At 48.4% G+C, this 13544-nt stretch overlaps 2 protein-coding genes across 3 annotated transcripts in view; one reads left to right on the forward strand and one right to left on the reverse strand.

Moving 5' to 3' along the window:
• LOC149358316 (transmembrane protein 135-like) overlaps positions 1-13544 on the forward strand; it is a 77350-nt gene that overhangs the window by 35513 nt on the left and 28293 nt on the right. The window lies entirely within an intron of this gene.
• LOC149358317 (uncharacterized) lies at positions 6731-10645 on the reverse strand. Its single transcript, XM_089575273.1, has 4 exons — positions 10379-10645; positions 9284-9433; positions 7990-8194; positions 6731-7758 (listed from the first exon to the last, which is right to left on the reverse strand). The coding sequence occupies exons 1-4, from the start codon at positions 10643-10645 to the stop codon at positions 6731-6733; spliced, it is 1650 nt and encodes a 549-aa protein (XP_089431399.1).

The raw sequence follows: 13544 nt of genomic DNA on the forward strand, positions 1-13544 counted from the left end.
TATATATATATATATATATATATATATATATATATATATATATATATATATATATATATATATATATATATATATATATATATATATATATATATATATATATATATTGTGACGAAGCTGGCAGTGGCGCGGGACGGAGCGCTCGCGCTAGGCCAGCGGCCATTAAAATCATCTCTTCCATCGTTCACCACGCCTCATTCTTCAGCTGGCCGCCACGTTACATTTGGTGTGAGGTGCTGGGGTCCCTTCATCGCCATCCTGGTCCCGGAGCTTCGGTGTCCTGCGCCTGCCGTGGACGTCGGCCGTGAGTGCCTGGTCCGCGCCGCCCGGCCGTGCCCCAGCCCGCCCGACCTGAACCGACCTCGCCGCTCACCCCAGCCCCGTCCCCCGCCCGGACCACAAGACCCGACCGACCCGAGACCCGACCGACCCGAGACCCGACCGACCCGAGACCCGACCGACCCGAGACCCGACCGACCCAAGACCCACACGTGATGACACCGCCCCCCTGCCCCTGCCGTCCGGTGCGTCCACGGACCTCGGCCGTCAGCTCCTGGCACCCTCCGGCCTGGATGCTTCGTGGACCGGGACTCATCCTTCGACCATCTCATCCACTGTGGCGGCCAGCACCTCACCATTTTCTCCTTTCCGTCCCACCATCCTCTGAAGCTCATCACCATTTTGCGCGTCTCTGTCACCGATCGGGACGATCGCTCGCTGGCCCTGGGAAGTGTGACGAAGACGACGAAGCTGGCAGTGACGCGGGACGGAGCGCTCGCGCTAGGCCAGCGGCCATTAAATCATCTCTTATCCATCGTTCATCACGCATCATTCTTCTGCTGGCCGCCACGCAACAATTATACATATATAAACAAAAAAAAACAAGCACAGGCCGCCGGTGGGAACCCACCGGCGGCGTGTGCTTGTTTTTCCTTCTGCTTTTCTAATCAATTATCTTTAGGCGATGAAATCTTGAGTAATATACTCCATTGATCAACACCACAAAATAAATAAATATAAAAAATCCCCTGTGTTCCTTGGTGCCTGTAGCTGTTGGCTCCTACGTAGAGGTTACATGTGGCGTATCATCTGGCAATGGTTTATAAAACAGCAGGTAAAACTTGGTAACGATTCCGCTCTTACGCCTATCGAAACTGCATAAACGCCGATCGCAACAGCTGCGTTACCGGGCGAAATTTTTGCACCGCTTGTACAATATGTGGATTCAGATCGAACTTAGTAGACAGATATCTCAAAATTTTCGCCCGGTCTACCAGTATTCTCCCGAAAGGAATAGCTAGATACATGCAAAATAACTGTATTATACGGAAAATTTAATGAGTTTAAAACCTTTCTTTAGCCTTCAAGGTTAAAGCCGTATAATGTACTTCAAAAAAAAAATTGTAAACTAATTGTAAACTCATCACTAATAAACATGATTAGTTTTCTTGTACCAATAACACTCTTCGGTTTCCCTATTTTCCGCAGTTTGCACGCGAACGGAATGAACTATACATCCGCGCATTATTGCGCAGCCAACGCCTGACAAATTTGTAGAACTTTCAGAGAAAACAGTTAATTCTTTTACTCGTTGTCGATAATGTTGCGTCTCTGCAGTTGTTTATGCTACTGCCCTTACGTATTTTTGTTGTCACAGATGTTGTTGCCTTGATGTTTTGTTGTCATAGAACTCTCAAATCACTCCTGCAATAACCCCTCTGGAAATAGCAAATTTTAAACCGTGTTATTACACAGTTGTAACCTGCAAATTACACTACGTCACCTTGATAAATAAATGCACAGTGGCTCATGTCAGCACAAGGGATATCCCGCACGCCTCCTGCACGAAGAAATAAGTCGTTTTGACAGACGTAGGTGAGGGTGAAGTCTAGGCGAAGAGTGTCATTAGGCCATCTTACGGTTTCAAGGTCGTTCCTATTCGTTAGGCCTGTCCGAAACAAGTCCCGCTGTGAAAGCATTATTAGTTGTCGTCACACCAAAACCCCGCCGATGTCCGAGATGAATTTCTCTGATTGGTCGAGATAGGTCGCGTGACCTTGAGCTGTCATTACAACCTGCCCATCGGAGTGTGGTCAAGCTAGTTTCTAGACAGAAGCCTAGAATCTAAAATTGCAAAGAAACTGACGAAAACACACACACAAGTTGCAACAGAAGCTGAGACAAATGTGAAGTCTAATGCTATCGAATCCGATTCTTAACCCCTTACTACATTATTTTTATTTTTTTCGCTAAAAAATTTAGTGAGCTCAATTTAGGCCGAAAGGACGCATATCAACCTTAGTTTTCCAAAAAATTATCTGGCTGCTGCGTTTCAGTAAAATATTGTCACGTATCATATATGATACTTACGCCATGCAGTTAGCGGTACTTTTTGTGAAAATATAAAACTTGATTTAAACAGCCATAGGTGTACAAGAATTACAATAATAAACCACACAATGTTTATTTTTTTAAAGAAAAGTAATTTTTCGAGATATCCAGCCAAACTAGCCCCTGAAACGCATGACTTTAACACTTGTGGTGCCCCTATGGCATTTGTTGCAATGCGCTTGCTCGTCCTATAGTCAAACCTAATCACGCGGCCACTGAAGGGCAAAAGCACAGACTCATGGGCGTGGTCTGCGGCGCACAGCGAATTCTTTTCACTAGGCGAAAGGGCAGATGGTCTCGTTGTCTAAGCCGGCCTTCAAAACCGGCAGTGGAACCAAGGGAGCAATGCGGTCGGTTACCTTGATGAGCACTCAGAGTTGATTAGTGCTGCTCGCTTTCTCTCATCGCATATTCATAGAGAAAGAACGGCGTATTCCGTTTCCACCTTGTCGAGGAATAGGCTCACGCAGATGGTTTGTTTTCTTGGCGCACCGTGTTTCAAGAGCGTGTCAGCTCTTACTACTTACGTTTGTCAAGGACGCGTCTGTCTGCAATGAATTGACCGAAACAGTAATCACGTGACCACACTATATCACATAGCACGCATAGCGCCTATATTGATACCTGTACTTTCGATCCGTTATATATGTGCCAGTACAGCGGCGATCGAAGTGGGACCCCCACCCCGGGACCACCATTTGCATAAAATTTGGGGGTCACCCGTTTGACGCAGAATGTTCGAAGTCGTGTCAAATGACTTGGCATGTTTCTGAGGATAAAATTACTAATTGAGATGAAGCCCCCAAAATATCTGTGGGATTCGCAACTACGATCTTTCTGCCCCCAAACCATGCATTCCGAAGACCTTCAGACGGCCATTACGGCAGATTCGTTTGTCGCAGGGTGTTCCGGATGTCGTCAAACGATTGGCCGTGTTGCTATGAACACGTTTACAAAATTTATTAAGTGACATAACGAGAAAATATACCGCATATAGCGAAGGTGGCTGTAAATCGCAATAGTAGTGCAAAATCCATGAGATAGATGGCGCTGCTTGCGTCTTAAAAGCGATCGATGATGTCTGGAAAGGAAACATCCGTCGATGTTTGGATTTGCTCTCCTCCGCGTTAACTGAGCACACCGATGTACATACGTGAAGCTGCCGTAGCTAACGCTCTTAAGTGGAACGCTAAGAAAGTGTTGGCGGAGAATTTTTTCCCGCGAAAATTTCTCGTTGTCTTACCTTCGATCGTCTTTGTCCTTACTCTGCAACGACCATGCACGTTCTGTCGCTCTTTACGTTACGTTACGCTTACGCTACGTGAACTTCAGAAAGTAATAATATAAGAAGGAAACGGTGGCATATGGAGGTCGAAAACACATCAAAGAGAGTGGGATGGTTGACGTTTTTACGCAGCGAAAGTAAAAGAGTGTAATGGTTATCCCGACCCTGCCCTCGTGTGTGGGAAGTAAGTCTCGATTTTCCTCTTGAGTAAGCGCGCCTCGCTACCGGAAAGTGATGACCCGATGAAGGAAATAAATGTGTTTACTGCTGGCAGGCGGAAACGAAATCTCCACTAGCGCTGCTACAAGGCAGAATAATCGTCGGGAGCATTGCGAGCCTTAATTACAGTGACATGGTGCAGCCTTCGTCGAAGGACGCCCGTGTTCGCTTGGCTTATGAACACCGCGTAGACGGAGGCATCTTTTATGCCTAATCCTTCCCTCTTGTCCACCGGCCACAGGGAAGACAAGTGGACGTGCGTGTCTACTAAGCTATGCGGTCATGAGAAAGTAACCCCACGCGAGAGAGAGAGAGGAAAACGAGGAGAAATTGCCTCCGTCAAACATCTCCTGGAGCTAAGGCAGTTAAAAAGCTGCATACGTCGTCGTCGCATTGTCCGCCGGTAACAATAGGCAGACGACAACGTCATGAATCAAGTGGAACTGAGTGTCATACCGAGTTTTTCAAGGCTTCCCTATGTGATAATATTGCATGACTCCCCCCCCCCCCCCCCCCCCCCCCCCCTGGAGAACCTGGGCCGCGGGGGAGGCGTAAATCGAGGCAGTTGTGTGAGGGCTATTTTCTTCTCCCCCCCTCCCCCCCCCCCCTCCCCTCCTTGGGAAGTACCGTCAGTGGGCACGCTGTACGAGACCTCGTTGGTCTTCGCAGTGGTCGCTGGCCAGCTTATCTTCCCATTGCTCCTCACTAAGGTTTTTTTATTATTGGTACTGCGTCTATTTTCTGGCACCCCCATGTTCTGTTATACATCGTGGGTCCGTCCCCACACCGCGGGCATGCGTTCCGGTATACCGTCGAGCTGATGATATGCCTTATATATAGATTCGGGTATGTTCAAGTTTGGAGTCTTCTACATATACCCGTTTCTTTGCTTAATTCTCTGTGTGCTGGGGCTTATCTTCTCGTAGTCCCTCTGTAGTGTTCGAGGACTACCTCGTACTCGCACGATACCGCGGCATAGGTTCCACGAGGCGGGCGCTCGGTATTTTACGTTCCTCGAGCTACCCGGTCTGCTTATTGGTTTCCTGTCATCCCCGCGTGTCCTGGCACCCATACTGTCCTATGCAGCGGAAACAATTGGAGCCCTGGAATTAGGGCACCAACGAGAGCTGCAGACACCAAAGAAGACGGAGTAAACCGCTAAAAAGAATATCAACCTTTAGAACAATAAAGTTACTCCACTGCACCTTCAGTGGGTCGTATTCAGGCGTGTTGGCTGGACATGGATGGTTCCTAAAAAAAAAATTGTAGCAGAAAATAAATTGTGCGTAGGAACAGTCTTGCGAGCAGCAACTTTGTAGTGCTTATTAATTTGCTAGATGCGAACTGCGAAGGCTGGATCTGGGCTAATCTGCTTAATAGGCTTGTCAGCTTGGGATTATGCAGTGCTGCGTAGTTCCATTGAGACAGATCTAGTGTGGCTTGTCCGGGTTTACTGCACTTACAGTAAGATACAACTTAAAAAGAAAAGCAGAATTTGGTGACGGTGGGTCTTGGTCCGCGGCGTCCTGTATTACTCCGCTGACAAATCACAGCAGTGCACGAATTCAGCAGTTTACTGTTTGACTATGTCAAACAATCCCTAGGCAACAAAATTTCTCAGCTTGGTTAGCTTGTATTTTAGAAAAACGATGGACTGCTTTCTTTTCGCGGGAGAATGCTATGCGGCTGTCCTGAATGTGGGCTGAGCTTCACTGCAGACTTAATTTGTATCCGACTGCAGTCCAGGTCACACGAGATGAGAAAGGAAGCAAAAAAAAAAAAACGCCGCTATATATAGCCTAAATTTGAAACACCTAAGGCACTCCGAGTATGAGTTGCCGTACCGTGACGTGTGGTGGCGCTGACGGCGCTAGCGCGCTAATGTTGTTGTCAGACGGGCACCGCCTCTATTATGCCGCTAAATAAAGGGAGCGGCTGGCGTCTACAAAAAACATACTTTTCCTGGATAGTCACACGGTGGCCAGACTTTTCGAGGTTCCAGCTTCAGGGCGTTTCTTTTTCCTTCTGTAATAAAACAAAAAATTAACAGAAAGGTTGAGAGAGGCCTATGTGCATGTACGCAGCTCTGCTGTCGGTCGACGGTCGCTGAAGGAGCACCATCGAGGCCTTGACAATCTGTTCGAGGTGAAGCCTCGTGGTATACGGTTTGGTCATTAGCTCAGGAAGATAAGCAACAAAAAGTCAGGTTACATTAAAAAAAGAAAGAGAGATCAAGTTGTTACATCCCCGTCCCGCCCGAGTGACATAAGGAAGTCGAAACGGAGCGGAGAGGGAAGCTTGCCTAGGAGTCCCACCCCTGTTCAATTATCCGCCCTCCGTCAGCGCTCTCAGATACGAGTTTTTTTGTTTTTTTCCAAATACTGTTAGCCCTTGCGGGCTGTTACAGGGTGGGAATGGTATAGTTAGTCAGTACAACACAGTTCCAGCTCTTTGCAAAAGTTTCAAGTGAACAAGTTTTGTTGAATACGTGTCGGTCAAGATTATTCAATTCTATAATTGTTTTAGGCAGAAACGAAAACTTATACACATCAACTCTCGGCAGTGCGGTTAATAAGAAAGTTCGCCGAGGAATACTGACGCGGGACGAAAAAGCTTCTCGCAATATTTGTATCCGCGTTGGAAAGAACGTGGCAACAGCATGATGTCCAGAACAAGAAGAACGTGTGTTTATTGAAGCGTGCCGATTATATAGCCCGCTAGTGATAACAGGCAGCTCGCACCGCGCATGTCAGCGACAGAGACGCACCGTCATATACATGCCTGATACATCTTTTCGCGGGAACAAACAAAAACAGTTGCAGCCACAGGGATTAGTTAAGCGCACTGATTAAATTCCTCGTCATAGCAAAGGCGTTGCGGGGCCCTCCTGTTCCGGTACGATCTCCTTAATGCTGGTGGCTGCACGGCACCCGGAGGCGAGCTTCCCGCTGTATTGGCAGCGCACGGCGGTTCCCCAGCAGTCCTTTGTGGCCCTCCCGAGGCCTGCGATGCGAGGCAGGTACCAGGCGACGAAGGCGAGGCAGGTACCCGGGGGTTATCGATTGGCCCACTTGTGTCGCCACCGTCGTCACTGCTCGTCTCGGCATACCGCTCTCGCGTCTCTGCGAGATGTCGCCGGTTACGTCGCAGAATTCTTCCATCTTCCGTTAGAAGCTGGTACGACCTTGGAGCCGGAGCGCTTACTACCCTCGCCTTCCGGGCCCACGTTGTAGTTCCTCGCAGCCTTACCACGTCGCCTCGAGAAAGCTTCGGCAACGGTTTGCCCTGCGTTTTCTGGCGATGCTTCTCTACCTTGCTGCGCGGCACTTCTTCAAAGTCGGGAAGGTTGGCTCGCAGGCGTCTCCCTTGCAAAAGTTCCCCCGGGGATCGGCCGTCTTCGAGTGGTGTTGATCGATAGGCCAACAGGCCTTGCCAGAAATCGTCCCCGGAATCCTGGGTTTTCTTCAAGATGCGTTTGACCACCTGCACACCTTTTTCAGCCAAACCATTTGACTGAGGGTAATGGGGACTCGAAGTCACATGTGTAAAGTCATAGTTCTGTGCAAACACGGCAAACTCGTGGCTCGAAAATTGAGGACCATTGTCCGTGCACACTTCTAGTGGCACGCCATATCTTGCGAAGATAGCGCTGAGTGCAGCAATTGTAGCCCTTGCACTAGTGTCCTGAAGTTGCTGCACCTCTGGGAAGTTAGAAAATGCATCGTAAGCAACCAGGTACGAGTCTGCAGCAAAGAAAAAGATGTCCACTCCCACCCGGTACCATGCACATCGAGGAGTTGGCCGCATGAGGAGCGGTTCTTTTGCGTGCGCGTAAGCGAATTTCCTGCAGGTTGGACAGCTAGCTGCCAGAGAAACAATCTCACTGTTAAGGCCCGGCCAGAAAACAAGACGACGTGCCCTCTCTTTACATTTTTGCATGCCAAGGTGTCCCGCATGAATTCTAGACAGAATTTTCTTTCGCATGCTCTTTGGTACGACCACTTTGGAGCCTTTAAAAACTATTCCATTAACCACAGAAAGGTCTTGTGTAAAAGGCTTGAGTTCACCCTCCACTGGTTGGCCCCTTGACAGACTTTGCACCACGGCTTGCAGACAGTCGTCGCACGCCGTTTCTCTCTGCAGTTCGCGCTGCGTCGTTGGCGTCACCATATAACCCAGGGATTCGACTGCGTGAATTTCCACTTCATTCATGCCAGTGTCTTGGCGGCTGCTGCTGTTGCCATCAGCCGTGGATCGTGATAACATATCTGCTAGAACCAAGTTCTTGCCGGGAATGTACTGCAAACAGAAGTCATACATAAACAAGCGCAAAAAAAATCTTTGCAGTCGAGGTGGCATGTCATCGATTGCCTTTTCCGCAATTGATAAGAGTGGCTTATGGTCAGTTTCTATTAGCAGTTGTCGCCCGTAGACAAACTGATGGAACTTTTCGCAACCAAAGCAAATGCCAAGGGCCTCCTTTTCAATTTGAGCATACCTCTGCTCTGCTTGTGTTAAAACACGGGACGCGTATGCCACGGGTCGCCATTCATCAGAATGACGTTGCAGAAGGGCCGCCCCTACCCCGTTCCGCGAAGCGTCGCATGTAATCTTTGTGTCCCTTCGAGCATCAAAGATTGCGAGCACGGGAGCGGTAGTCAAAACTTGCGTTACGCTTTTCCACTCTCTAGCGTGGTTTTCAGTCCATTGAAAATCGGAGCGACATTTGATAAGATCCCTTAATAACGCCGTTCTTTCCGACAGCCGCGGCACGAATTTCCCAAAATAGTTGAGGACACCCAGCATACGTTGAACCTCCACTTTGCTTGTTGGTTCTGGCATGTCAATCATTGTTTTAACGAGCTGTGCGTCAGGAGATATGCCATTTCCGGTTATTATGTCACCGAGGAACTTTACTTCGGTCACATTGAACTTGCACTTCTGCGCATTGAAAGTCAACCCCGCTTCTTCGACCGCTTTCAGGACAGCTACTAGTCTGTCATCGTGCTCTTGGCTCGTTGAGCCCCACACCAGAATGTCATCAATATATACTAGCACGCCTGGCAGCCTGTCTAGAACTTGCGTCATTGTTTGGTGAAACACTTCCGGTGCAGATGATATTCCAAACGGCAACCGCAAAAATCGGTACCTCCCAAAAGGTGACGAGAAAGTACATATCTTTGATGTTTCTTCGTCTAGCGGTATTTGGTGGTACCCCGAGTTAGCATCCAAGCAACTGAAGTACTTCGCGCCCGCCAACTTAGCTTCCAAGTCTTCTCGTCTCGGGAGGGGAAAATGCTGCCTCTTAATGTGCCGATTGATCTGCCTGGGATCCAAACAAACTCGCAAGCCGCCATCTTTTTTCTTGACGACAACCAGTGGACTTACCCAGTCAGTAGGCTCATTCACTTTCACAATGATGTTGGCTCGTTCCATTCTTTCGAGTTCCTTTTTGAGAGGCTCCTCCAGCGCCAAAGGCACCCGGCGGGCTGGCTGCACGACCGGTACTGCTCCAGGTTCCAGGACCATGTGATATGGCTGCTTCAAGCAACCAAGTCCTTCGAAAATATGCCTATAATTCTTGAAAGAACCATGTTTAGGAGGCGTATTTATAACATTCACGGCACGCTGAACCAGTCCCAAAGCTTCACTGGCGTCCAGTCCGAGTATAGGCTGACGACCGTTTTTCACAATGAAAAGCTTCACTACCGCGTGGGAATTTCCAACGCGTACAGTTGCCGACACTGTCCCAAAGCACGTAATAATGCCGCCGTTATATGCCCGTAGTACTGTGCTCGTCGGAGTTAGTGCTCCCGCTGATGGCAGTTTTCGATAGACTGAAAACGGTAAGAGGCTCGCTTGCGCCCCTGTGTCTATTTTGAAGGCAATTTCCTGACCGCCGACTTCAGCATTTACAGTCCACTCATTCGTGCCACTTTTAATTCCTACGTCTAGTACGTCAAAGTCGTTCTCCGGAAGTGTGTCGACTTCGCTCACTTCTTTTGACTTCCTACAGCAGACAGCAAAGTGGTGAAACCTACCACACACGTAGCACCTTTTACCAAATGCTGGGCATTGCTTCGGTTTGTGCTTGCGATTACACTTTCTACACTGCCATTGCTCCCCGTCGCATTTGGGCTCTTTACTCTGTGCATGCTGCAAGTCTGTGCGCCGCCTTGAAACAAAATCCACACAACTCTCTTCTTTACGCCACACCTCTTTTTGTTTTGCTACTGATTCTGCAATTTTGCACATCTCCTCCGCTTTTGCTAGCGTCAATACTTTCTCTTGAAGCATCTTCTCCCGTAATCTAGGACTGTTGGTACCAAAGACGATCTGGTCTCTTACCATTGAGTCGTGTAACGTCCCAAAGTTACATTGTGAAGCTTGCTTCTTCAGGTCACGTAAAAATTTTTCGAATGGCTCTCCTTCCGCTTGGTTCCTCGTGCGAAAAAGGTACCGCTCATGCACCTCGTTGCTCACCTCTGCGCAGTAGGCGTCGAACTTTCCTATCAAGGTGCTGTAGTCATCCTTGTTCTCGCCCGACTCGAACTTAAAATTGTTGAACACATCGGGTGCCTCGTCACCGGCGATGCTCAGCAGGAGCGCAGCTTTCGAAGCCTCACTTCTCGGTTGGTCCTTGACTGCCGACGCTTGCAGGAAAATCTCAAATTTCTGCTTGAAACGCTTCCATGATGCCGAGACACTCCCTGCCAGACGCAGCGGTTCCGGTGCGACCAGCCGTTCCATGCTTCGTCCGCCGTCGGTGTAGCTAGATCGTCTTAGCCACTTCTGACACCATGTATCCGCGTTGGAAAGAACGTGGCAACAGCATGATGTCCAGAACAAGAAGAACGTGTGTTTATTGAAGCGTGCCGATTATATAGCCCGCTAGTGATAACAGGCAGCTCGCACCGCGCATGTCAGCGACAGAGACGCACCGTCATATACATGCCTGATACAATATTAAGAAAAAGAAACGAGGAATAGTGAATTAGCAGTTTGATTTGTTGTTAGAAAGCTTAGTTAACGGAAGAGGGAGACGTGGTTACACAAAGTAAAACTTGTACGGAAAGGTTGTAAACACGGAGAAGGATCACTGGGATAACGCTCGAATCTGAACTGATTACATTTCGACCGACTTTCAGCTGGTTATATTTTCGCGATATTCTCCAAAATGTTTAGTCAGTCGAAAGTCCGGCGTCGTCGTGTGCTTTTCTCTGTTCGAGATCCTCCCGCTAGGTTTATTGTGAGTGGCTCATATTTCGGTGAATGACTTGAAGCGCTTCGCGTTGAAGCGCGCTAAGCATGCGTTCTAGTCCAGTGTCTTTAGGTGGTGCATGTTTTATTTTTTGAGGGAGTAATTAGTCATCAGTATCCACCTGAACGCAGCCGTTCGGCTGCGTTCTGTAAAAACCATTCGGTTTTTCCGAATACGGGGTTTCCGTAAAAACCATTCGGTTTTTCCGAATACGGGGTTTTCGAAAAAATAATTCGGATTTAAAAAAAAAACCATTCCATAAAAACCATTCGGTTTTTACGGAAACTTCGGGATTGAAGAAGGATTGGTCCTGTGTACCGTGCCGTGCATCTTTATCGTAGCTACTCAGATTTTCTCGCCTCAACCTCTGGCTCGTTTGCGATCAAGCTGCGTGCGCAGCTTGCAAATTGCGGTAACCTTTGCCTCGTTGTAAGTTTGAAAATGATGCTCGGTTCAGCCGCGCATAAGCCCATAATCGTCTGCGCCTCTGCAGACGACAAATTGCTAAAAGTCGCTGCGATAACTACGCACAGCTTAGTATACTACCCTGAGCATACAGTGATGCTTTCAACAAAACTGCCTCCCCCTGGAGTCTGCGCAGCCCCCGCCCCTCGCAAAAGACGTAATCTTTCATTTCGGATTCTTCTTTACATCTTTAAACGGTCAGCTCCAATTAAAAAAAAAAAAAAACTTCGATATCACTGAGGCGACCCGCATTGCAGCATTGCGAAAGCAAAACGTCCATATGCTATATCGACGTCTGGGGCTGTTCTGACGTCCATGTACTATATCGACATCCGTGGCTGTTATGACGATCATGTACTATATCGACGTCCGTGGCTGTTATGACGTCCATGTACTATATCGACGCCCACGGCTATTTTGACGTCTAAGAGTATTTGTCACGTTTTTTTAGCGTTTAATTAATAGAGTAACCTCATCAACAAAATTTTTCCCACGGCCACATTTTATCGCACACTGTCACAATCACACTTTCACACATGTATCTTCAAGAGAACGACGTGCGGACGAAATTTGCGGACACTGTTTGCTGACGCGACAGAGCAATATAATGCTCTCGCACTAAAGAGAGGGAGAAGGGAAACTCTCGGAAGGAAAAGAGCCAAGTGCGCACCAAAGACGTGAGCGACGCTGCGTGCACTCGCTAGCTCGTCAAGACGCCGCGCTGACAAGGCACGCACATGCTTCTCCATAAGTCGTTTCTTCCTTCCGCTCGTGCGTGTGGAAGTGTCGAAAGCGGAAAAAGAAGCGGCCGCACAAGGAGAAGCGAAGGCGACGCCTCCACGTACACGAGCGAGCGAGCGTAGCTGCGTGCTCACTCGTGTGTGGGTGCGAATACACGCGCGCCCGTTCTCGCCAGCGAAGGTGCCGAGCTTTCTGCACCGAGTGCTCCGGGCTGATTATACGCAAGCCGTGCGGAAAGTGCGGCGCTTCGGGGGAACGTGCGCCTTTTCCCGCGCCGAAGCAGGGGTTTCGGGCACTTCCTTCGCCCATCACTTCCGCCAGTTCCTCCCCTCTATGCGGCGGAGGCGGGTGATGTATGCCAGCGGTGGAAGTAGTGTTCAGCCGTCCGAGATGGGAATAACAATTGACGAAAGGCAGTGAGGTGCTGCCAATTGTATAGATGTGGGGCCGAGTGGTGTTAGGATACATACGGGGTGTTTCAGCGAACACTTTCAAAAATTTTCAATGAATAGGCTTTTTGGGGTAAAAATATGGCTTTTGCGGCAGAGTACTACCAGTTTCGGCGGACACCAAAACCGGTGGACCGTCTTAAGTAGTAGGCTGGTTAACTAATTTTTATTAACTAACCTTTTAACTAGTAGAGTTGGGCGCCTAGTTGCAATATATGGCTTTTGCGGCAGAGTATTAGCAATGTTGGCGGACACCGAAACCGGTGGACCGTCTTAAGTAGTAAGCTGGTTGACTAATTTTATTAACTTTTTAACTAGTAGAGTTGGGCGCCTAGTTGCAATATATGGCTTTTGTGGCAGAGTATTACCAATGTTGGCGGACACCAAAACCGGGAGACCGTCTTTAGTAATAAGCGGGTTAACTAATTTTTGATAACTTTTTAACTAGTAGAGTTAGGCGCCTATAGTTGCAATTAGAGATTTGTAGCCGGTCGCTAGTAACAACCGTATCAGTCTATAGAATTTCGAAAACGCGGTTACCTTCGTCGCTGTGGCTCGACAAAATTTGGCTGCATCGTGCGAGAATACATGCGCTTTCGAAAGCGTACAGGCAATGCAACCCCTCCATTGCACGTAGCTAGTCCAAAAAGCGAAATTTCTAGCTTTTACTCTGCCAGGCACAGCGCCCAGGTGTGGTGCACGGGTGTTTTGGTCTGGAAACTTTTTTTCTACA

This window comes from Amblyomma mixtum, chromosome 2 (genome assembly GCF_055824585.1).
Source record: "Amblyomma mixtum isolate Tamu chromosome 2, ASM5582458v1, whole genome shotgun sequence".
Taxonomy (NCBI): domain Eukaryota; kingdom Metazoa; phylum Arthropoda; class Arachnida; order Ixodida; family Ixodidae; genus Amblyomma; species Amblyomma mixtum.